Below are 25,958 nucleotides of genomic sequence, written 5' to 3'. Positions count from 1 at the left end.
AAATTACGGTATGGCCAACATTTTGTGAGTAGCGTAAGTCACAAACACAGTGGTGCGGTCCCATCATTCATTTATGATTCGATGGCTCACCCTGCGCTTGGTCCACCATTGGAAAGGTTGTACACCTGCCGAGGGTTGAGCAAGTACTGAAACTTACGCAAGACCCTGAAATGCACAAAAGCAAACTTAGGGTTAGTTGTAGTAGTTTTTTTTTTTTTTGTATTTGCGCATAGTTAAGGAAAATTATTTGTGTCATCCCCTTTTATACTAATTTGTAGTCAAGCTTTTTAGATACTTTAGACTTACTCGCTTCCAAGAGTATAGGAAGAGAAAGGCCAGTTCCTTCATTTGTCCAGTAGACTAGACTGAAAATATTTGGCTTTCAGGTCAAAAAAAGAATATGAGAGAAGTGTCCAAAAATTCAAATGAATTTGTTGCTGAACCCTCTTTTCAATGCACCAATTTTTATGTAAGCTAAACTATTACAACACGAGACTGCAATCATAACAAGAGTTTGTTTTCACGTCTGTAGGAAAAAAAGGCTTAAAATGCATCAAAATGTCTCGATGACTGTTCGGTATCGAGGCTGACCTTTCCCCCTGCTTGCCGCCACTTTTGGGATTGACAAAAACGAGAAGAGGGTGGGTATTGGGCACAGGGCTGATCTGTCACAAAAATGGACGAGAAAGTGGACATTTGTGTCACTGTCATCATTTCAATCGGTTTCAAGTACTTACAGTACCTCAAGGATTTGTCCGTCGGGAGTTGTGTTGAGCTCAGCGTCGTCAGCAGAGCAGCTGTTCGATCGCTCCTTCATTCAGAACAGAACAAAATAAATCAATACATCCACCATCGATCCACCAATCGATTGTGGATCCGATGGATACATAAATTTAGCACATGTATGTATCCGTCCAATCCATCCGTCTACCCACCTTGATGACGGGATAGACGGCCCACGGGGGCAGGATGTGGTCTCGGAGTGGGCCGCACGTGCACTCGCTCGGTTCTTCGTTTGCGCACGCGTCGTGGCGCTGGATGTCAAAAGGGAAAACAAAACATTCCTGGACTCGGATCATTAAAACCCAACAAAGTTACGTGGGAAGCTAATCTGAAAGGGCATACATATGGGAAAATGTACTTTTTAATGTCTTGAAAATACTTTTTAGAAATTCTGGGCTCACTGTGCACCAAACTCTGCCCCCTAGTTGTCATGGTTACTCACTATTGACCCAGTGTATAAACTCTGGCTCACTAGCATGACACAGGGTTTCCCCTCAAGACATTCAAAACAATAGGCTTTTAGAAGTATGCTATAATTTTTTTTTTAAGTGTATAAAGTTTAACAAGAGTTCTGTCTACCACTATTGTTATGAGGAGAGCAAAATATGTTGAATAGTTGATACTCTAGAAAATTACTTTTAGCGCATTGTACTTAGAGTTATAGTCATAATACAATATATACAGTGAAGAAAATAAGTATTTGAACACCATGCTATATTGCAAGTTCTCCCACTTAGAAATCGTGGAGCGGTCTGAAATTTTCAACGTAGGTGCATGCCCGCTGTGAGAGAGAGATGATCAAAATCGAAAAATCCAGAAATCAAAATGTATGATTTTTTTTTAAAATTATTTATTTGTGTGATACAGCTGCAAGTAAGTATTTGAACACCTGGGAAAACCAACGTTAATATTTGGTATAGTAGCCTTTGTTTGCAATTACAGAGGTCAAACTTTTCCTGTAGTTGTTCACCAGGTTTGCACACACTGCAGGAGGGATTTTGGCCCACTCCTCGACACAAATCTTCTCTAGATCAGAAGATCTTTCTGGGCTCTCGCTGAGAAACACGGAGTTCGAGTCCCTCCAAACATTTTCTATTGGGTTTTGGTCTGAAGACTGGCTCGGTCATGCCAGAACCTTGATATGCTTCTTATGGAGCCACTCCTTGGTTTTTCTGGCTGTGTGCTTCAGGTCATTGTCATGGTGAAAGGCCCAGCGCGACCCAGCTTCAATGCTCTGGCTGAGGGAAAGAGGTTGTTCCCCAAAATCTCACAATACATCGCCGCGGGCATCCTCTCCTTAATACAGTGCAATCGTCCTGTCCCATGTGCAGAAAAACAGCCCCAAGGCATGATGCTACCACCCCCATGCTTCACAGTCGGGATGGTGTTCTTGGGATGGGACTCATCATTCGTCTTCCTCCAAACACGGTTTGTGGAAATATGACCATAAAGTTACATTTTGGTCTCATCTGACCACAAAACTTTCTCCCATGACTCCTCTGTATCATACATACATGGTCATTGGCAAACTTAAGCAGGCCTTGACGTTTGCTGGTTTAAGCAAGGGAACCTTCCGTACCATGCATGATTTCAAACCACGAAGTCTTAGTGTATTACCAACAGTCACCTTGGAAACGGTCGTCCCAGCTCTTTTCAGGTCATTAACCAAGTCCTGTCGTGTAGTCCTGTAGTCGTGTAGTACGAGGTAGGCGGGCTTTTAAAGATAGACTAAGAGGTCTTTGAGGGTCAGAATTCTAGCTGATAGACAGGTGTCAAATACTTATTTGCAGCTGTATCACACAAATAAATCGTTACTAAATCATACATTGTGTTTTCCGGATTTTTCTTTTTAGATTATCTCTCTCACAGTGGACATGCACATATGATCAAAATTTTAGACCCCTCCATGATTTCTAAGTGGGAGAACTTGTAATATAGCAGGGTGTTCAAATACTTATTTTCTTCACTGTACCACGGACAAAAGTATTAGGATATGAGCCACCTCCAGGAAGGTAAAAGTGATGTTAAGGAGTTGTTTGTTCTGTTTCTGGGTGTATTTCTGTAAGGTCAATCTCCGTTCTAGATCACCCCAGAGGTGCACGATGGCCTTATTTGTCTAAAACAAACTCATCCGAGCCATGCCCCTCTATGGTACTTGCTTAGGGCAGTGGAAACAGAAAAGGGCCTCTGGCAGTCCATAAACTATTCATCCCAGACCGAAGGAGTCATGCCCAGCCCTTCCTCACCATGGAGTGGCACCACACGCAGTGTTTGCCCGTAAGACCATGCAAACTCTTGATCTTCTTCTGGCACTTGTCACACTTCCTCGATTCACAGTTCCCACTCACCCAGTCGTGCGCTGAGACCTGAAAAATGAGAATCTCATTTGTAATCGCCAGAGCCATGAAAATAAACAAACATCCCACATAGCCCCTTAAAGTTGCCACAGAAAAAAGCAGCGCACCCCTGTTTCTTTCTTGGACTTCACATAGGTTCTGGCGCAGGGGGCTGGGTTCCTGTTGGCGCAGCGTCCGTGGACCGTGTACTTGCAGCCTGTAGATCAGAGGGGGCAAAAGTACTCACTTTGTACTTGGGTGGCATGCAGACACTCACCTTCTGTACCTTAGTAAAAGTAAAAACATACAGGCTCTGAAATGTAATAAAAAGTCGAAAGTTCTTTTACATTTAGAAAAGTATGCAAGATAATCTGGGTTGGAAATACGCAGGATGCCCTTTTTCGTGCAATCCTTGTTGACATTTTATGCCTGGCAGCTGAAATGGACGGATTTCTCATTAATATTCAACATGTAAAAAAAAGCTTTGCCTGGATTTGATGGCTGTTATCATTAAATTAAATATGGAAAACAGCTTTGCTCTGATTGGTTCTTGGCGACATCACAGCGTTCTGTCGCTTGTGGGAGCCAAGCGTTCACAGTGAGGTCACGTTTGGATTCTTCTATGTGGAGTCTTACAATCGCTGTGAAGTAGAACTGAGCAATTGTTGGATTGTTGGTCCACAAACGGAAGAAAATCTGAAAGAGGATGTGGAGGAAAAATGAAAAGAGAGGGACATATTTTGAGGTTTTGCTCGTCTTCCACTCCCCTTGACTTGAACATAACCAAGGCAAGATATTCATTGCGGTGATATTGACCACAAGCTTTGCTATTTCATCCACAGTTATGTTATAAATTCGTAGTATAGGTAAGTATTATACTTGTACTTTATAAGCTGTGTTTGTATAGCTGGGCAGTGGCTGACACTCACTTGCTTAAAACTCAGGAATGCCGTGTCGCACTTCATCTGAGTTGAATCCGAGGGTACTGTTCACGGAGTGAGGAGGTACTTGAATATTAATAAACAAAACTACGTCTCAGTGAAAACAATTTCACATCCACTCGATTTGGAGGCCTTGCAGTGTGCAGTATTATTGACTTTTGGATTCAATCGACAAACTGCACTGACGTCAAACTTTAACAAGGTCACAGACTCACTTTGTGTTATGTGTAAAACAGTGGAAAACAATGGATTTTGGTGGTATTTTTAACTACCCATCAATCCATTTTTGGACCCGCTTATCCTCACGAGGGTCACAGGAGTGCTGTAGCCAATCCCAGCTGTCAAGTGGCAGGAGTCGGGGTACACCCTGAACTGGTTGCCAATCAATTGCAGGGCACATGGAGACAAACATCCGCACTCGCAATCACACCTAGGGGCAATTTAGAATGTCCAATTCATGTTGGATGTTTTTGGGATGTGGGAGGAAACCGGAGTGCCCGGAGAAAACCCACGCGGGCACGAGGAGAACATGCAAACTCCACGCAGGCGGGGTCGGGATTTGAACCCCGGTCCCCAGAACTGTGAGTCCAACACTCTCCAGCTGCCCCTCCGTGTCACCATTTTTAACTACAAAAGTAAAAAAAAAATTGTCAGTTATCTATAACAATACCTACTGTGTTTTGACAACTTGGCAGGGTGAAAAAAAATATGTACACAAACTAGCTTCCCTCTTTTGTTTACTTACATTACACTCGGAATGAGAAGAAGAAAAAAAATCCCACATTTTTTTGATATTGTTGGGTCTGCTTCCTGGTATATCCCAACAAAACAAGGTGTTTCCACAGCTTTGCTAATTTTATGAACTAGCTACTTTTTGAATTAGCTAATAATGGAAATACACCTTACTTTTAGGTCAAGGTTTTTTTTTTTTTTTTTTTTTTTCAGATTAGACATTACAAATTTGAAAACCTAAAGATGGTGACACAATGCATCTGGCACAAATCCTTGTTATAGTTATATAAACATCCTACAATTCTCTAAAATGATTCAATATCTTGCTCCTCTGAATGTGTTGCCATCATTGTTTGTGCTTCTTGGTTCACGTTCCTCCACGTCGCCGCTGTCTCCCTTTGTTCCGGCTCCATTAGACCTGAACATCTCAATCAATCTGCGGTTGATTTTCCCTCTCTCTATTTTCGTCTTTCTAACGCTGTGTCATTATCCAATAAAGTAAAAAAAAAAAAAAAGAGTCTGTTTTGACAAAATAAAAAGTAGAAAATACAGATATCTGTTTTTAAATGGAGGGAGTAAAAGTAAGCACAAATAACTACTTAGGTGCAGTTTCCTGAAGAATGGAGGAAAGTTTGCTGGTGCCCATTTTTAAGAACAAGGGTGATGTGAGGATTTGTGAGGAACGATAGAGGAATAAAGTTGATGAGCCACACAATGACGTTATTTGAAAGAGTAGTGGAGGCTAGACTCAGGACAGAAGTAAGCATCTGCGAGCAACAGTATGGTTTCATGCCTAGAAAGAGCACACAGATGCATTATTTGCCTTGAGGATGCTCGTGGAAAAGCACAGAAAAGGTCAGAGGGAGCGACATTGTGTTTTTGCAGATCTAGAACACGGGTGTCAAACTCAAGGCCCGGGGGCCAGATCTGGCCTGCCGCATGATTTTATGCGGCCCGCGAAGGCATATCATGTGTATCAACTTCCATGATTACTGTTAAAATCTGTACCAACATTTCAAATGGTCATATCCTAAATGATCACGTTGACATATTACAAGAATTTGTGTGTTACCAAACATCATCAATAGTTGAAAAACCCATTACCCTTGATTTCTGATTCCAAAACTTGTTCATAAGTTTCATGTGTAAATATGATGAGGCGAAAGATTTTCACGGTTTCACAGTCATAACGGTCCTCTGAGGGAATATCTAACTACAATGTGACCCGCGGGGAAAATGAGTTTGACACCCCTGATCTAGAGAAACCGATGACAGAATACCAAGAGAAGAACTGTGGTACTGCATGCGTAAATCTGGTGTGACAGGGAAATGTGTGACACGTATGAGAGCAGCAGAACAGTAGTGAGTTGTGTTGTAGGCTTGGATTAGAAATGAGCTCATCAGAAAGAAGGACAGCCAAGGTTTTGAAGAGAGCGTTACAAATAGGAGACGTCAATGGTTTGGAGACGTCCAGATGCGAGAGGGTGAATATATTGGTGGAAGGGTGATGAAGATGGAGCTGTCAGGTAAAAGAGCGAGAGGGAGACCAAAGAGAAGGTTGATGGAAGACATGAGGGTTGTTGGGGTAAGAGAGGAGGAGAGAGTAGACATGCTTACATGGAAAAGGATGACATGCTTGGGCGAGGACAAGTGGGACAAATGAAAGGAAAAGAAGAGTCAAGTGTAGTTCCCAGAACTGCTGCAGAACAGTCCCCATCATATTTCCGCGTTCACCCAGGCTCCAGGTGTGTGACTTTTGCAGGTCTGGCGGTTACTCACAGGTGCAGCACAAGCCTTGCTTCCTGAGGCCCAGCAGCATGCAGTGGCACACGTTGCAGTAAACTGGCTTGCTGAAATGTTTCATTCTCCACAGGTGCTGCCCGTCTGTCTGGGTCATCTGGGAAATGCCAAGCACACAAAAAGGCATCCCAAGTTTTGACTTTGAGAGTTGGACTGCTACTTGACAGTGGTTGAGTGACATTTTTAGTCTTGCGCTACAAGAATTTTAAAACATTTGATGTTTGATGCGTGAAAATATCTAAGATTTGTTTTTGCAACAAGCAGTCACTGATGGTGTCGTGGTATGTTCGCCTTGCTTGGGTGCCGCTCAGTAATGTCGTGAACGTGAAAATCAGCTGCTATAGGCTCCATGAGGTCAAGCGGAAAATGGATGCTTATTACTGCAAGAAATATAATTATTTGACCTCAACAGGTTAAGCAGCAGGGGAACAATGAAGAGGAGGATTAACTCCACAGACTCTTTTGTTTTTTCTTTCACTTTCGTATGCATATAGAATATAAATGACTTCAATGCAAATCTCAAGGTATGTTTTTATTATGCATGACACAAATTGAGCAATTCTAGCGTTATCTATGAAATGCCACATGGTGACAATGATGTCTTTTCACCATTATGTTCGTCGTGTCTTCTACTTACTATTGCTAGCCCAATAGTACATTTTCCCAAATTGTTTTTGAACTTATTGTCATTGTAGCAATGAAAAAAATATTTCTGCAAAGATGGCGGCACTGTGGAGCAACTGGTTAGACCGTTAGCCAGGCAGTTCTGAGGACCAGGGTTCAAATTCCGGCCTCACCTGTGTGGGGTTTGCATGATTTCCCCATGCCTGCGTGGGTTTTCTCCGGGCCCTCCGGTTTCCTCCCACATCCCATAAACACGTAACAAGAATTGGACACTCTAAATTGTCCCTAGATGTGATTGTGAGTGTGGCCGTTGTCTGTCTCAATGTGCCCTGCAATTGGCTCGCAACCCGTTCAGGGCGTACCCCGCCTGATGCCCTTCTCTGTACTTTTCCATCAACATCCTCCGGGCAAATAATGCATTTCTGGTGCTCTTTCTGGGCATGAAACCATGCTGTTACAGGCAAATACTTGACAGTACTCACTTCTGTCCTGAATATCGCCTCCACCACTCTTTCCCATAACTTCATTGTGTGGCTCATCAACTTTATTCCTCAATAGTTCCCACAGCTGTGAACATCGCCTTTGTTCTTAAAAATGGGAACTAGCATACTTTTCCTCCATTCTTCTGGCATCTTCTCGTCCGCTAGTATTCTGTTGAATGAGTTGGTCAAAAACTCCACAGCCATCTCTCCAAATTGCTTCCATAACTCCTCCGGTATGTCATTGGGACCAACTGCCTTTCCATTTTTCATTCCTCTTTAGTGCCTTTCTCATGTCCTCCTTACTAATCATTGCCACTTCCTGGTCCTTCACACTCGCTTCTACTACTCTTCCTTCTCTCTCATTTTCTTCGTTCATCAACGTCACCTATTTAGCACACTACTGCCACCAGTCAAAACATTTCCATCTCTAACCTTAATCATCCTGACCTGCTGCACATCCTTCCCATCTCTATCTCTCCATCTGATCCTTTTCTCCTTCTTTCGTGTCCAACCTGGTGTGCAGGTCGTCATATGCCTCTTGTTTAGCCTTCGCCACACTCTCACCTACCACACCATTTTACACTCCGTAACCTCCTTCAGATTACATCATCTGCACAAGATCTAATGCACCTCTTCTGGAAGAAAATGTTCACCATTTACATGCTTTTTGCAAAGTCTACCACCATCTAGCCCTCCAAGTTCCTTTCCTTGATGCCAAACGTAGCCATCACTTCATTATTTCTGTTTCCTTTACCAACTTGTCCACAGCAATCTGCAATAATCATGACTCTCTGTCTCTCTCTGGGATGCTCAGGGTCTGAGCTCCTTCCAGAATTTTTCTTTCACCTCTTGTGAGCACAGCAACTAATCTCCCCTTACATTATACAAGTTTCAGCCTCATCAATCGACCACATAGTTTTTGCACCTCTTCATTCTTAGTTAACTCTTCTTTTAAAACAACCCTTATTCAATTCCTCTTCCCATCTGCACTATGGTAAAATGCTGCAATTTAAACCCTGCCCCTAAACTTCTAGCCTTACTCCCAATATATCAACTTTTCTCTTAATAATCATGCCAACCAACTCCTGAGCTTTTCCTGTCAGAGTCCCAACGTTCCAAGTCCCAACACTCAGTTGTGGACTCTATGCTTTCCTCTGCTTTCCTGAATGTCCTTCCTGGTGCATTCATCTCGGTTTGTGAGCAGCCTACAGTTGGCACTGGCTTGTCCCTGATCCCCCCCCCCATATGGCTCCATTTTGAGGCAATTGGACTCATCTTATTTGTTGAACTACTTTTTTTTTTTTTAGTTTTACAGTTGTTTGCAACACCACACATAGATTCTCCTCTGATCTGCGCATGTTTTCTTTCACACTGTACTGCCATCCTGTATTTTATTAGACGTTTGCTAATTTAATTGGCCCAAGCATTAAAATAGCATGCTCTGTACAGCCACTGAGATAGTACAGCGCCACTTTGACATTCATCTCAGAAAACTTATTCTACAAAGTTCAGTTCAGTTCAGTTCAGTTGTGCGTAAGTTCCAAATGCGGTGCAGTTTGGTAACAACACAACTCCTTTCATAACTGAAGTGGCCCACATTTCACACCCACTCACGGCGAGCGTCGCACTAATGACATTGCTGATTATCGCAGAATGTGTCGCGGCGTCCTGCACGGCACATTCACAGCAGACTAATCTTCTTGAATTGTCCGCACAAGATGATGAGGTTGCTTTCAATCTGTTAAGAGGGAGACAGGTGCTTTTATCCAAATCACATGCGGAAAGCAACCCCCCCCCCACCCCCCTTGTTTTTGTTTCCTGCAGCAGGTGCATCCATCTCCCTTCCTGGCTTTAAATATCTATCAATAGCCTTATATTTATCTTGATATTGTGTTGATAAAGTTAAGAATTGCATCAGTGGATTGTTTGTGATAAAGTATCAATATGCTTCAGACAATGTTATTTTTCATTAGGAAAGCGTTGGCTTCACAGTTCTGAGGTCCAGGGTTCAATCCCTGCCTCGTCTGTGTAAAGTTTGCAGGTTCTCCCCGTGCCTTTGTGGGTTTTCTCCGGGCACTTCGGTTTCCTCCCACACCCCCCCCCTCCCAAAAAAAAAAAAAAAACATGCAACATTAATTGGACACTCTAAATTGTGTGATTGTGAGTGCGTCTGTCTGCAAGTGCCCTCCGATAGGCTGGCAAACAATTCAGGGTGTACCCCGCCTCCTGCCCATTGACAGCTGGGACAGCCTCCAGCACTACCCGCGACCCTCGTGAGGATAAGCGGCAAAGAAAATGAATGGATGGCTAAATTGCCCCTAGGTGTGATTGTGAGTGCGACTGTTTGTCTCTATGTGCCCAGCCGTTGGATGGCAAGTAGTTCAGGGTGTACCCTGCCTCCTGCTCGATGACACCTGAGATTGGCTGCAGCACTCCTGTGACCTTTGTGAGGATAAGCGGCTAAGAAAACGGATGGATGGATATTTTATAGTATTTGTTTTACACGTGGGACAATGAACGCTTAAGAAATTAAAGGAGGCTTTTCATTATTTCCTCCTCATTTACATTACGAGTGTTGAAAGGAAGTGTTTTGTTGTTTTTACCAAAAAATAACCCACCACCTGGTTCACTTATTTTTACACTTGTGTCACAGTAGTAAGAATATTAAAATCTGACTTCACAATTGACACACAGTACTTGTGCTTTACAGTTAATAAATGTTTAATGATGATCTCTTTTCACGTCTTTGCTGTAGGAAAAATAGTGTGATTCCTACCTGTTGTCGGGAATGAGAAGGCTCATTTATTTTCTTCTGTTTTAGTCCTCTTACTCAGTGTTTTCATTACAGAATGTTTGCTAACATTGTGTTTGAAAAAAAAAAAAAAAGAGACGAAAGCACTCATGTGTCGCAGAGCACACCCAAGACATTAGTGGGTTTAGTAGTGCTGAGTGCGTGAAAAGGCCTGGGAAAGGAGGACTAGGAGGCAAAGGCCAAAGAGGTGTTGGCAGCAGCAGCAGCAATAAAAGCTTTCACGTAATTTACCTTCAGGCCGAGCAGGACGAGCAGGGGGACGTTGTTCATGCCTCCTTCCACCCACTCCTCCAGAGAAACCGTACCGCTGCTGTCAGCATCTATCGCTGTCATCATGTCCTTGAGAACCTGCGGGTATAGGGTTATCTTTTGACCTCCAAACAGGTTTCTCAGCTTTGCTTTTTGTGGTTGTCGTGTGAGAAGCGAATAAGTCGACATACGATTTGGCCATCTTGATCAAGATGTGGGGCTGTCAAGCGCACCGGGTGGGGGCATTGTGCGACTTACCGGCCTGAGCTCTGACACGTCCCATCCCAAGTACTCAGCAGCGTGCATCATCTGAGCGATAATTCTATCCACTTCCTGCAATTCAGTTAAAAAAATAAAATAAAGACTACAGAAGTAAAGTAGAGGCACCAGAGTTTGAATTTGAAATGCCACACAAAACAAGATTTGAATTTGCTACAATTCGCTGTCTGAAATTCACCGTCTGTGCCACAAGGCAGGGTTACTTCAGGTCGGAACCAAACAGCCAGCCAATCAAGTTGCGCTTTCTTAATATGTTACATCGCGGACTCAGAAAGCCTAACTGCGATTGGGTGGGTGTTCGGTTCTGACCTGAAGTAGCCCTGTCTGGTGGCACCGACGGTGAATTTTAGACACCAAATTGTAGCAACTATTGAAAATGTCATCACTTTACATCCATTCATCCATCCATCCATTTTCTTAGCCGCTTATCCTCACAAGGGAGTGTGCTGAACCCTATCTCAGCCGTCAAAGGGCAGGAGGCGGGGTACACCCTGAAGTGGTTGCCAGCCAATTGCAGGGCACATTGAGACAAACAGCTGCACCCACAATCACACCGTGGGAAATTTAGAGTGTCCAATTCATGTTGCATGTTTTTGGGATGTGGGAGGAAACGGAGTGCCCAGAGAAAACCCATGTAGGCACGGGTAGAACATGCAAACTCCACCCGGGACCTCAGAACTGTGAGGCCAACGCTTTCCAGCTGACCCGCCCATCACTTTACATTTCACATTCAAATCCTGGTGGCACTAATTTACTTCCATAAAAGACTAGCCTAGATTTACAAAGAAATTTGTTCCAAAGAATTGTATGAACCCGGCCCCGCCTGTGTGGAGTTTGCATGTTCTCCCCGTGCCTGTGTGGGTTTCCTCCGGGTACTCCGGTTTCCTCCCACATTCCAAAAACATCCAACATGAATTGGACATTCTAAATTGCCCCTAGGTGTGATTGTGAGTGTGGCTGTTTGTCTCTATGTGCCCTGCGATTGGTTGACAACCAGTTCAGGGTGTACCAGGCCTCCTGCCCATTGACAGCTGGGATAGGCTCCAGCACTCCCCGTGACCCTCGTGAGGATAAGCGGTGAAGAAAATGAATGGATGGATAAATTAAATCTATGATGTATCATGTTTATTTAGCCAATCAGATTTTAAATCTGTCCTCTCAAGGCCGGTGAGCTGGCCACCCCGATGATGTCACCAACATTCTGTCTTCTGATCGGTTGGCGAGCGCAACCCAAGTACGACTAGCGAAACGCGTCTGCCCAGATTAAACTATTTAATAAGTCTGCAAAGTCCCCACTGAAGGCCCCGGTTCCAAAATCTTATCAGGACCACGTTTTGAGGCACGGCTGACTGCCATCTTACCGAGCTGTCCAGGACGCCGTTGCCGTCTCTGTCGTAGAGCTTGAAAGCAACTGAGGTTAAAGGAACAGAATTCCACCACAGTTTAAAAGCGGCGGCCATTTTATGAGATACGAAAAGACAAAAATAGGACTTACACTCCAGCTTGTCCCGAGGCAGACCATCCTCCAAGAGTGAGAAGTAACACGAAACATCCTTTAGAAAGACCTCCTCTGGAAAGTACAGCAATAAAACAATATTTATTGTCCATCCATTGACTGTATCTCTTGTCCTTTTATGGTTTGCCAGTAAAATGGAGCCTAACCCATCTGATTTAGGGCAAAAGAAAAATACACCCTGGATTGGTCTCTGGGAAATTTCAGCCATTGTGTTTGTATGGTTTATTGGTTGCACATATATAATACGTGCTGTGTAGCCTGCATGGAAGTCTGGCAAATGAACGTCTACACCAGGAGTGTCAAAGTAATTTTTGTTGCGGGCCATATTGTAGATACGGTTTCCTTCAGAGGGCCGTTAAACTGGAACCATAAAAATCTTTCATTGCCTCACCATATTTACACATTAAATTTATGAAGTAGTTTTGGAATCAGAAATGAAGGGTAATGGGGTTTTCTAGTTTTGTTTATGTTTGCTAACACAAAAAATTCTTGCAATATCTTAACATTATCATATTTGATATGACAATTTGAAATGATTTTAACAATAATCATGGAATTTGACACACGTGATTTTCCTTCGGGGGCCATAAAAATCACGTGGCGGACCAGATCTGGCCCCTGGGCCTTGAGTTTGACACCTGTTATCTACGCCATCACTGAATATAAGCATTGGGGGAAAAAAACATGTTAATTATTATTACCTGTACATATACTTTCATTGGCATGCAGAAAATCGGATTGTGACGTTGTTCTGTGCGTTCATCTGCACTTCTATTTTTACAGTGTTCTGGAATAACACAACCCTGTCTTGAAAAATCTCCATGCTCCTTTTACCATGATGCGAGACAGTACATGGCGGCCATTTGCCTCAGTAGTACCCACCCGTGTTTGTGTGCGTGCGTGTTTGTGTATTCTTACTGCCGTTGTCTTCCTGAGCAGGTTCGGAGTTTTGGAAAGAGCGGAAGAGTCGCTGGCACAGATCGGCTGGGAAGTCGTCCACTTCCAGGTACGTTTTCAGGAAGAGACGGAAGCCTTCTTCGTCGATGCACTGGAACACGAACAAGTTGGGATGAGGCGCTTTGTGAGATTCCGTAACATGAAAAACGACTTTGCTTGCTGCACGTTGGCTTTTACAAATTCAATGAGCTGCGGATCATTACACTTTTTAAAGGGGACATATCGCAGGCACTCCACAGACCCAACTATTTGCAAGTATAGTGTCCCTTTGTGGAGGGATGTGTGTGTTTGGTCATGTGTTCACGTGCAACTCGCTCACGGTATAGAGCACAGGTGTCAAACTCGAGGCCCGGGGCCAGTTCCGGTCCGCCGCACAATTATGTGGCCCACGGAGGCAAATCACGTGTATCAACTTCCAAGGTTTTTTCTTCAAATCTTTACCAAAATCTCCACTTGTCATGTCCTAAATGACGACGAGAGATTGCATGCATTTTTGTGTTACCAAACGTCAACAATAGTTGAAAAACCCATTACCCTTGATTTCTGATTCCGAAACGAGTGCCCAAATTTCATGTGTAACACGCTTTTGATGGTTTCAGAGTCGTAATGGCCCGCTGGCAGAAACCGTAACCACAATGTGTCTCGTGCTAAAAATTAGTTTCACACCCCTGGTATAGAGTGCGAAGTGCTGCCTCAGTGAGGGAAAATGCTTTACAGGCATTTGCTTTGTTCCTCTCCAACACTGGCTTTTGCTCCAGCCAGGAGAAGACTCTGATTTGTCTGACCGATCCTCCACGCCTGGACGGCACAGGGACAAAAATGTAAACTCGCCGTTGGCCGAGCAGTACACGGTATCCGATGAGCATGAGTTGGCGCCGCCTTCTTAAATGCGCTAATTTCAGCAAAGAAAGGAAAGAGACGGTGCTATAAATCTAATCTTTAGGGTGAATTGACAAATGCATGTCCCAGACGTGTATTTTAAGTCAGATCACCTGGGAACTATTTGATAATAATCAGTCGAACGCAGTGTCAACAACAGGTAACAGCGAAAAAGTAGGTAATAAAGCTATTTTTGCCACCCCAATTTACATTTTAGACACTTAAGCCCTCCCCACCCGCAAGAAAGCAGAAGTGAGTGGAGCAGGCTATCTCTCGCTCTCTTTCTATCTCTCCACCCTCCTCTGAGCGACTTTGATGATGGGATACTGGAGGGCTTGAACCGAAGTCCCTCGATAAATCTGAACCACAAACCCATTTCTTGTTGACGCCTATGCCCTGCAGAGCTGCCCCACTAATAAATAATTCACTCATGGCAACCTCACAGAGACATTTAAGTGGAACCCTCGCCTCATCGTAGTATAACGTACCGTTATGGATGGTACAAAGCTACCTTTTGTCTGTACATCCATTTTCGGTAATGCTTGTCCTCATCAGGGTCACTGGTGACTGTAACCTATGGTGGCTGAGATACGGTGAAGGATGTTACACACCCTGAACTGCTCGACAGGCAATTGCAGGGCAATTTAGTGTCGCTGTGTAAAACATACAGCCTGCGGCCCCAAACCGGCCCGCTAAGGAGTACGATCCGGTCCGCAGGATGAATTTGAAATTGGAAAAAATATTGTGGTGGTGATGAGTAATGGGGATAATTATGCTCCTGTAACATATGGAGTGGTCATAATTCCTAGGTCTTCATAAGTGGATTCAATTTTAAAATGCAACCCTATATTTTTCAGTTCTAAATATCTGTGATTTAAACTTTTAAAGTACCTTATAATACAATCAATCTGATCAGTTATTTGAGCACGCTTTGTAGATGGAGTCACTGATGGTGTAGTGGTACACACACCTGCCTTTGGTGTGGGCAGGGTGGGATCGATTCCCGCTCAGTGAAGGTGTTGTTATCTACCCTGCGACTAACGGGCAAACAGTTCAGCGTTCAGTCTGCCTTTCGCCCGAAGCTAGCTGGGATACGCTCCAGCTTTCCCGCAACTCTTGTGAGGATAATGACGTGAGATGACTTTTTAGATGACAAATTGAACCAAAATATTGTCAAGGAAACTGAGGCTGTTTTGTAAAATGACTGAAGATTTTCTGAAAGTACTTGATTCGTTCTGCATTCAAACAACTGGAAAAATTTCCATCAGGTATGGTAATATTTTGGATGTCCTGCAGCTTCGACATCAAATCTGGGTTTATGAGGCCCGTGAACTACAATGATTTCGACACCTTCAATGAACCTGAATGCATTTTCGAGGCAGTCGTGTCGACTACCACTGAAATGTGCTGTTCAACATGAATCCCTTTTATTTCTTTTGAATGGGGATAATGAATTTGAAAATCCCCTCAGCTATCAGAAATGACTAGATTAGCTTTCTGCATAAATGAGTAAAGAGAAGCCAGCGAGGTTTGGTTGCGTGGGCCTGGACAAGGACGTCATTTACATCTGCAGTCTCGGTATAATAATGACCGCCTGTCGCAAGTGCGCTCAGTCGACGCCGTCGTCGGCTTTGCATCCAATTAGCCGATGTCACGCTGCAAATATGTGCCCACGTAAGAGTGAAGCAGACGCTCCTCTCTGCGCTCTCAGAGCCGCCACGTGTCAGAACTTGCACGGCTTCGAAACGAAGAGGACGCTCCGTCCCGACTCCTCACCTCTCCGTGTCTGTGCCGGGACAGGCGGCCATCAGCGTCAAATTCCCGCAGCACGTCTTTCACTTTCAGGCTGCAATCTGAAAAAGGTCGCACAAGGACGGAAAAAGTCAAGGCGGATCTTTTAGGACTATCACGTAAAAACAACAACTGACATCTGTTCTGTGAGCCATAGAGGATGGCGACCATTTTCCATTGACCATTTTCTTCATGGATCAACTAAAAATAAACACAGTAAATCAATTGAATGAATTAATTTAATGCTTTTGCACAGGAGCATGTAAAGATATACTCAGTAGAGTACTTTTATTTCAATTAAATTACAACAAGCAAACCGAGGAAAATAAATGGGAGCCTTTGAAATGGTTGTAAATAAAACATTCAATTACTATGTGCCTTTACACCCTAATGCGAAACTATAACGGCGCGACCTTTTCCGCATGCACCGTTGTTGATTGTTTGGTCATGATGGTAATACATGTAATATATTTATACTATGAGGAAAGCACACGGACCAGTCGTGTACTTGCAAGCCCTTCAATGGGGCACAACTACGTCAAATTATTGGTTCAGAACAGCACCGCCAGTGTCTTTTTAATTATTATACTGTGGATTACCTCTGCTAATAAAGATTTTATAGATTGTAATTTCAGATTCCATTGATAGCAAAAATTGGGACGTTCAACAGCATAGGATGGATAGAATGGACACATTCACTTAGGATGTCGCGCCGCTTTGGCTGAATCGCTCTGCGCCCGATTGCAAACAAATCACCGATAACATTTTGGTGCCCATCCCCGATGTAGAGTTCTGTCTTCGGACTGAAAGCTCGTCCAGTTCTGTTCTGAGACCCCAAGTGTGTGAGTGGGAGGATACTCAAGGTGAGGTGTGTGTACAGTGTACTGTCTGCGTGTGTGTGGGTGTGCGTGAGGAGCGTGGCGCGCTGTTGACAAACTCACATTCAATGTACTGCTGCAGCTGAATGAAGTCGACGGGGTTGAGCTCCTTCACTTCTTTGCTGGCGGGGGCGGACATGCTGCGTGAGCTCGGGCGCGAGACGCGGCGAGGCGAAACTGTGGAGACCAAAGACAAGGTAGGCGTCCTGCTTATGAGAGCCAAGTAAAAACCACTTTCTACACCTTCCGCTGTGGACATCTGTGACATGTAACATCTGATTAATTTTCCATCCAACCTCTTTCTAGAGCTCTTGTCCTCAGTGCAGGTCTCATATTTTGGCTAGTTAGACCTCCATAGAGTGATTCTAACACGGATGTAGCATAAAAGTGTCAATTTCATTTCATAAAACATCTTTGTCATCTCGCAGCATGGTGAATCAGCTGGTAAAGCATTGGCCTCACAGTTCTGAGGCCCCGGGTTCAATTCAGCCGGGTGGCTATGTGGAGTTTTCATGTTCTCCCCGTGCCTGTGCGGGTACTCTGGTTTCCTCCCACATCCCAAAAACATGCAATATTAATTGGACACTCGAAATTGCCCTTAGGTGTGATTCTGAGTGCGGAATCGATGTGCCCCGTGATTGGCTGGCAACCACCTCAGGGTGTACCCCGCCTCCTGCCCCTTGACAGCTGGGATAGGCTCCAGCACTCCCTGCAACCCTCGTGAGGATAAGCGGCAAAGAAAAGGGATGGATGGATCCTTGTCATCTCATTGTCCTGAAAAGGCCCCAATGAGAGGTACTTCTGTTTGAACTGATTACAGCCTCTATGGTAACGAGGCACCATAAAGACAATATTGCCTCCCTAATATTAGAAAAAGATGGTTAGGCAAAAAATGTCCAGGGTAAGATGGAACCGATCCCGAGTCCCTTTAACGAGAGACAAGATACAGGCTGAACTAGTTGCCAAAGGTTGCAGGGCGCATAAACTCAATTCGGAGTCTTCAATGAGTCTAACGTGCACATTTTTGCAATGCAGGAGCTTGCCGGAGTACCCACAGAAAACCCACACAAGCACGAAGAGAACACGCAAACTCCACACAGGCGAGGCCGAGATTTGAACCCCGGTCCTCAGAACTGTGAGGCTGACGTGCTAACCGGATGCTCACCGTGCCGCCCTGTGGGAACATTTGTGTCCAAATTAAAATTTAAAAAAAAAAAAATGAAGGTTGAGCAGCATCCTTGAACTAATTATATTTCGGTGCAGCCTGTATTTACATTGTCATCATTATTAATAAATGGTGATCCGCTCCAAGCTGTCTTCTCCAAAGTATGTCAAGCCAAAAGTGAAAGTTGGCCCTTTTGGGAGTTGGTGAGCCTAAAATAATTGTTCATTTCCTCATTGGCCTAAAAAAGGAAAGAAAAAAAAGAAACATTACGTGGGATGTATTTTAAGCGAGCGGGGCCCCCCGCCCCCTTGAACCGGAACCACCCGACACATTGGAAGAGCCTTTTGTGCACAAAATGCACTGCACAAAGACACTGATAAAAGGAAGGACTGAAATCTCAAACGAGATCCAACGTGGGCAAGAAATTTACATGTGACTCACGAAAGAGTGTTGACGGCTGCGGTGAGAACACAATGGAAAGAGATTCCTTAACGGCGGGAAAACACACGAGGCAAAAGTCATTAATCATTGAGACGCTGGAAAAAGTGAGGATGAGGAAGTCTCCATCCTGCACTGATGATAACTAAAGTTTAGAAAGTTGCTGTTTTCTGTCCGATAGAAAGTAGAGCACGAATGTGGGCTCACTGGAAAGGTTCGCAGCGTCCCGAGATTACCGCAATTTGTCGGAAATAATGTGCAATTTTCTCCAAAAATATTTCCAAAAAGTCAAGAGAGCGCATTATGTTTAGGTATGGAGGAAAAATAAAAAAATACAATCACATTGTATTGTCCTATACAGGTACATAGAGTGGTTAAAAAAAAGGGTATACGTATGCATTTCGATATGATATTTGATGTCTTATGTTACAAATTTATATAAATCACCTTAATGTGCACCACCAACCTGACGTTAGCGTAACATACAGTATTTGTTACTACTGCACCAGATATCAGAAACAACAGGCCGTGAGTTTGTTTTAACTTAAATGGAGATAAAATATGTCGACTGCAAGGGTTAGTTGTGCAGCCACATTTAAAGAAATGTGACCTCGCTCCGGCCAATGACGCGGCCAAAACGGAGGCAAAACAACGTGAGCTAACTGCTAACAACTATCTAACAAAACTACGTAGTATGATCGTAATTTAAAAACAAAATGGCATAGCGCACACAATTGAAATGTTCAGGGATTCTGTTCTGACAATTGGAGGGACCAGGACTAGTGTATCCTGTGGGCTGTCCTGAGATATATATTACCGCTGGATCAGTACATCCACAAAGATTATTATTAATGATGACTCTTTGTAAAACAATACAAGTACAACAAATGCAAACCTCGCCAAATAGGAATAGATAATTCCCAATATTTTGAGCATACGGATAGCAGCAAATTAGTGGTGCGCCTTGTACATCGGTAGAAGAGTCTTCCTGATTTTTTAGCTCAACTTTGGGGGTGCGCATTATACTTCAGGATGCATTATACTCGAGAAATTACGCTAATTCCCTCCAAAGGTCAGCAGCGTTGCCGAGCAGGTTGGTGGCAGACCCTGAAAGCGTGAATAGCCACGCGCTACTTGGAGGAATCATGACAAGATCCTTTCCTTGGAAGTAATTCTTCTAAAAACAAGAACAATGCAAATAGGTGGCCGAAACACACTCAAAACAGGCTGCTGACGTCTGGAGTTTACTTTCCGCAGGAGCATAAGCCTTTTTTTCCTTTAGACTATTTTGTGTCATCAGCCTCTGCAATCACTTCCTGATAAAGATTTGCAAAAACAGAGAGCGGGAAAAAGAATCTCATAATAAAAAAAAAAAAAAAGATTAAATAACAACAGCCCCGTCTAATCAGGGTTACTGAAGCAGGTATAAATATTTCATTCGGAGGATTTCAGGAATGCTGTTGAGCCTTAATGACCTGTTGCTTACACAAGGGGCTTTCAACACAACAACAGGGAACAGTTCTCGGACTTTTCATCAATTAAGGTTGCAGAATAAAGAAGAAAAGCATTGATGACAACATTGGCTGAAGAAAACAAACAAACATCGCTCAAACGTGAAAGTGCAGCTCGATAATTCAAATGTATACTGTTCCAGTGACGCAGCGGAAAGCTACAGGAACAAAGTCAAAGCTGGCGATTGGGGTACTGAAAACACGGGGGGACATCACGGACGCGGCACCCAGGAGGACTCGAATCCAGAACCTCTCAACTATCAGGCAGCCCAAGACACGCTAACCACTAATGTGTTGTGGAAACAAGCAAATCAAAAAACAAATCTAGTTTCAGCTGCATGTGGATTTGGAATGTTGGGACTTTGGCCTTGGCCCATCAGGGCTCACTGCAGTGAGTCACTCGCATTACTTTTTTTGCCACAGTTTTCATGCCAGATGCCCTTCCTGACCCAGTCTACCCAACTTGTTTTTATCATCTGAGCCAAGGTGAAAATTCAAGAAAGAGACACAGGTGCATGTAGAGAGACGCGGCACACTTCATTTGAGCTACATGGTCATCCACTCGGAGCAGCTGCAATCCAGAAAAAATGTCCAGACGTGACAGAAATACATCCAACCAGCATGCGATCAGTCAGGAGCTGATAATCGGTTCCGTTGCACCCAGCAAATCAAGCTCGGCACGACTTAAAATGGGTCAAGCTTCCATTTGCGCAGTGTATACCCATATTAAACTGTCTGAATGCATGCGGGGGGAAAAAAAGTGTATTGTTTTGTCCCCGTGGCACAGTGGAAAACCGGTCAACACGTTTGCCTCACAGTTCTGAGGACCCAAATTCAAACCCGACCTCACCTGTGTGGAGTTTGCATGTTGTCACGTCCCTGCGTGGGTTTTCTCTGCGTAATTTGATTTTCCTCCCAGATCCCAAAAAACATGAAAAGAAGGTTGAAGACTCTAAACTGATTGCACGCGCGGACGTGAGTGTGAATGTTTATTTCTATGTCCAATGTGATTGGCAGGTGGCCAGTTCAGGGTGTACCCCCCCTCGCTAGAAGACAGCGTGGGTGGGCTTCACCACGGCCACGACCCGCATGAGGATAACAGAATGGCACGGAAAATGGATGGATGGATGGATGCATATGATGCCAGTGTGCTTGTTTGCCGCTATCCAACGTGTAGCGTTGTCTCAGTGGTTTTTCAAGTCACCACAGCCAGAGGAAAAGCAACATTTACTCCCCCACCAACGTCCTCCACATTCCCCAAGCACCAACCGCTACATTACTATAAAAAGCCTGGAGCGGATTAAGCCTACTCTGGTCTATTAGATGCAAATTTCCAATTGAAACAACGTGAAACTCTCATACTAGAGAAATTATAGAAGGAACTGTAGAATGTAATATGAGCAATGGGGAGGGGGTTAGGGGGTGGACCCTCCTGAAAAAAGTATCATAATTTTCAGTAATCATGGAAAATGACAATACATGTTGGCAGAAGTTCTGCAATGAAAGGGCTTCTGTCTGGGACCATGCATCCAGTTTTGCAAAATCAGTTACTTAACCCTAACTCTAACCACACTTCTTCTTTTTCTTTCGGCTTGTCCCGTTAGGGGTCGCCACTGCGTGTCATCTTTTTCCATCTAAGCCTATCTCGTGCATCCTCCTCTCTACCACCCACTGTCCTCATGTCTTCCCTCAGAACATCCATCAATCTTTTCTTTGGTCTTCCTCTCGCTCTTTTGCCTGGCAGCTCCATCCTCAGCGCCCTTCTATCAATATATCTGGACATGTCCAAACCATCGAAGTCTGCTCTCTCTAACCTTGTGTCCAAAACATCCAACTTTGGCTGTCCTTCTCATGAGCTCATTTCTAATCCTATCCAACCTGTTCACTCATCTTCATTTCTGCTACCTCAAGTTCTGCTTCCTGTTGTTTCTTCGGTGCCACCGTCTCTCATCCGTACATCACGGCCGGCCTCGCCACTGTTTTATAAACTTTGCCCTTCATCCTAGCGGAGACTCTTCTGTCACGTAGAACACCAGACACCAGACACACTAATGCTAAATCAATATTAAAGCAACACGAGAGGCTCTTTGTTGGAGGTAATCCATTATTTTGTAAGAGCTTAATGATCATTAAGTCATTACAAACATGACATTGTGTGGAATTGATTATTGACCGTAAAATGGAGTCCATGACCCGTCTGTAACCAGCAGAGGCGCTGCTGAGTCACTCTCAAGTAGTTTGCTGTCTCAAGAAATACTGCGTGACATCAGCATCAGAAATTCAGCCACGACCATGGAAAGCTCCGGTGTGGCATGCCTCAGGCAACACTTACCTGATCGGAAAATATCAATTATATAGAAATTAATATATCAACAACAGGATTATATACCTGCTATCCACCATTGAGAATAAACTGATTAACACTTACCCTATTTTCCGCACTATGAGGCGCACCGTATTATAAGGCGCACCTTCAATGAATGGCCCATTTTAAATCTTTTTTCATATATGAGGCGCACCGCATAATTAAGTCGGATAGAATAGACGGTACAGTCGAGGCTGGGGTTAAGTTATGCATCCATTAGATGGAGCTGCACCAAAAGCTCAATATTGATCCATATATAAAATGCACCAGATTATAAGGCGCACCGACGACTTTCGAGAAAATTAAAGGCTTTTTAGGTGCGCCTTAGAGTGCGGAAAATACGGTAAAAAATTTTTTGCAGTTATTGAGTTCCCATTCCCAATGCTCCTCTTGGGTCAGTTGAAGCTCAAAGACCACCAAAACATTCCCGGGCTTCTCTCACAAACGTGACTGGATGGCACACAATGAACGTGAGCCTCCTTCGAGGCAGCCCGGCCTGTTTAAATGTGGAGACATTTGGCCTCAAATCGAAAATCCCACGATGGTGTCGTTTGATGCTTCCGGATGAGACAATACAGTATACTCTGGACGTTGAGGACCACATTAGCACCATCATCTCGACACCAAAAGGGAACTACAGGCAACGACTAAAATAGAAACTGTTGCCCTACTTGCTGGGAGCCCAGTGGATTTGAATATTGGAACTGTTTGTATAAGCGCTAACGTGTAGACCGTCCAAGCAACATGAAGACCTGAATGAGGAAAAATTTGAATAGACGCACATGACTTCCTTCAGTCTTTGGAAAAGTCATTGCATGAACATATATCCAAATTGATGCAAGGATGACAAATTTTTTCACGTTTACTTTGTATGCATACCAAATGTGAACATGCTGTCAATAAACTGCGGATTAATAAGAAAATGACAACAGGAACAAGACTGTCATGGTGGACGTAATAGTAATAACTGTTTGAGGCATCCAGGAGATGGGGAGGAGTATCTTTCTTTCCAATGCATATGAGAAATGGTGAATTACTTTTCAAACGGATGCACATAGACGTATTTATAATCAAACTCAAAAACCTCATCGTCCTTATGACAGCGGAGAAAGACATGTGGCTGTTAGCTCATTGACTGCCACCTGTTTTAAAAACGGATTTCCCAATTGTGGCAGCCATCCCGGCCAATTTTAACCGATCGTTCAAGACAAACACAAGATTGACTTTCCGTCCTCACGAAAATTTCTTTTTGCCCTGGCTTGCGAAACTAACATTACTGAAGCTTACTGAAGACCTGCGACCATCTACATGTAGATCCAGATGTGTTAATGATACTCCCCCACGTGGCCAAGGCAGCCACAGCAGACGGAGTGGCAACAAAAACGGTTTGATTCTTTTCATTCTACTTTGAATTTAAGCGTCCCGTATTTTAGCTATTTAGAGCTCCAATTGAGTACCGTATTTTCCGCACTCAGGGCGCACCGAAAAGCCTTTAATTTTCTCAAAAGCCGACGGTGCGCCTTATATATGGATCAAAATTGAGCCTTTGGTGCAGCTCCATCTAATGGATGCATAGCGTAATAGAATAGGCCATTCGATGAAGGTGGGCCTTATAATGCGGTGTGCCTTATATATGGAAAAAGTTTTAAAATATGCCATTCATTGAAGGTGCGCCTTATGATGCGTAAAATATGGTACTTTAACTGTCAAACATGGACTTGTCAATGTCCTTTCAAAACCACCTCAGTCTTGTCATACAAGTGTTCAAAAAAGGCCCCTCTGACAGCTACTTCTGTTTGACCAAGTTCATTTCTGATGGCATTTTCCACCCATCCCTACTCCATAGCGCTTGTCCTCACAAGGGTCCTGGGTAAGTTGGTTGGCTTATTCCAGCTGACCTTGGGCATGTGGGGAGCTCCAACTTGGAATGGCCGCCACTCAATCACATTGAAGGTCTTCGATGAAGCCAAGATGAATTTTTTAAAAATGTGAGCGGAAGCTCGAGTGTCCAGATAGAACCCACACAAGGATGGGCAGCGTATGTAAACTCCACAATCCACATAGAAAGGCCGTAGCCAAGACTGGAACCCTGAACCTCAGAACTATGAGGCAAAAGTCCTCACCAACTGGGTCACCGTGCTGCTCCCATTGGCATTTCTTTTCTCCGAACAAATCGTAGGTTGACCAATCACAATGGATTACGTTTGACCTTAGAGCACAGGTGTCAAACTCGAGGTCCAGGGCCAGATTCGGCCCACTAGAACATTTTACGTGACCCACGAAGGCAAATCATGTGTATCACGTCATGTTTTTTTTTGCCAAAATAACAAGATAGCATTTTTTTTTTTGGTTACAAACAGTCAGCTATCAATCACTTCCTTTAAAATCCATCCATTTTCCTAGCCTCTTATCCTCACAAGGGTCGCAGGGAGGGCTGGAGCCTATCCCAGCTGTCAACGGGCAGAAGGCAAGGTACATCGTGGATTAGTTGCCAGGCAATCGCAGGGCACATCAAGACAAACAGCCGCACCCACAGTCACACCTTGGGGCAATTTAGAATATCCAGTTAATGCTGCATGTTTTTGGGATGTGGGAGGAAACCGGAGTGCTCGGAGAAAACCCACGCAGGCATGGGGAGAACATACAAACGTCACACAGATGGGTCCGGGATTGAACTTGGGACGTCAGAACTGTGAGGCCAACGCTTTCCAGCAGAGCCACCGTGCCGACTCTTTCAAAATATATTTGAAAAATATTTGAACAAATAACTATTTTCTAGCTTCTGATTTCAAAATGAGTTTTCTGTCACTTTATCGCGTTTACTCACTCGAGGCGATGTATGTGACAATATGAGGCAATCAAACAATTATATGTGTTCATAATGTCATAATGGCCCGCTGAGGGAAACCCTAAGTACGATGTCGTCCTCCATTAAAAATGAGTTTGACACACCTGCCATGAGGTTTCAATCAAAAGAATGCATTGCAGAAAATGCCACCGCAACAAAAGGTCAAACTCAGGGCACCTGCTGGGTATTACGCACAATTTCTTATCCAACCACAAAATGGAGAGGAGATTAGGAGGTTGGCGAGCAGTCAGGAATGATTTGTAGTTGACGTACGAGTATGACTGTCCTGCAGTTTTCCTGAAGAAGTCGATGCCCCACCATTTGTTTTCCTTGCCATAATGTCAGCAGCAGCAGCCATAAAAGAAGCTTTCCACAAGAAGGTGCACGCGGGGATGAACTTTTTATTCCTACACCGCTAATGTTTGCGCGGGCCGACGTAAAAGCCCCCACCTCGTGACGAGGAAGTCTGCTGCTGTGCAACCCAGAAATGCTACTTGTTCTTTCAGAGTACGAAGACTTTTTTTTGTTGTTGTTTTTGAATTAAAAAAAGGCTTGATACTTTCCACCATCCA

The 25,958-nt window shown here is 44.0% G+C and overlaps 1 protein-coding gene across 11 annotated transcripts in view; it reads right to left on the bottom strand.

The window, feature by feature from the left end:
- The window catches only part of dgkaa (diacylglycerol kinase, alpha a), a 42,521-nt gene that overhangs the window by 5,618 nt on the left and 10,945 nt on the right, over positions 1-25,958 (bottom strand). For all 11 annotated transcript variants that reach the window (XM_061839260.1, XM_061839280.1, XM_061839271.1 and 8 more), the window contains 14 exons: positions 17,123-17,236; positions 16,167-16,243; positions 13,473-13,602; positions 12,534-12,608; positions 12,400-12,449; positions 11,018-11,092; positions 10,742-10,858; positions 6,572-6,689; positions 3,248-3,336; positions 3,030-3,149; positions 936-1,034; positions 743-811; positions 592-665; positions 91-165 (listed from right to left, as the gene is read on the bottom strand). In XM_061839260.1, the coding sequence (XP_061695244.1) occupies positions 91-165; positions 592-665; positions 743-811; positions 936-1,034; positions 3,030-3,149; positions 3,248-3,336; positions 6,572-6,689; positions 10,742-10,858; positions 11,018-11,092; positions 12,400-12,449; positions 12,534-12,608; positions 13,473-13,602; positions 16,167-16,243; positions 17,123-17,198 (1,244 nt within the window). In that variant the 5' untranslated portion in view covers positions 17,199-17,236. The remainder of the gene's footprint in view (positions 1-90; positions 166-591; positions 666-742; positions 812-935; positions 1,035-3,029; positions 3,150-3,247; positions 3,337-6,571; positions 6,690-10,741; positions 10,859-11,017; positions 11,093-12,399; positions 12,450-12,533; positions 12,609-13,472; positions 13,603-16,166; positions 16,244-17,122; positions 17,237-25,958) is intronic.

The sequence above is a fragment of the Syngnathoides biaculeatus genome, chromosome 2, assembly GCF_019802595.1.
Source record: "Syngnathoides biaculeatus isolate LvHL_M chromosome 2, ASM1980259v1, whole genome shotgun sequence".
In the NCBI taxonomy this organism is placed as follows: Eukaryota; Metazoa; Chordata; class Actinopteri; order Syngnathiformes; family Syngnathidae; genus Syngnathoides; species Syngnathoides biaculeatus.
This window is presented reverse-complemented; position numbering and strand designations above follow the sequence as displayed.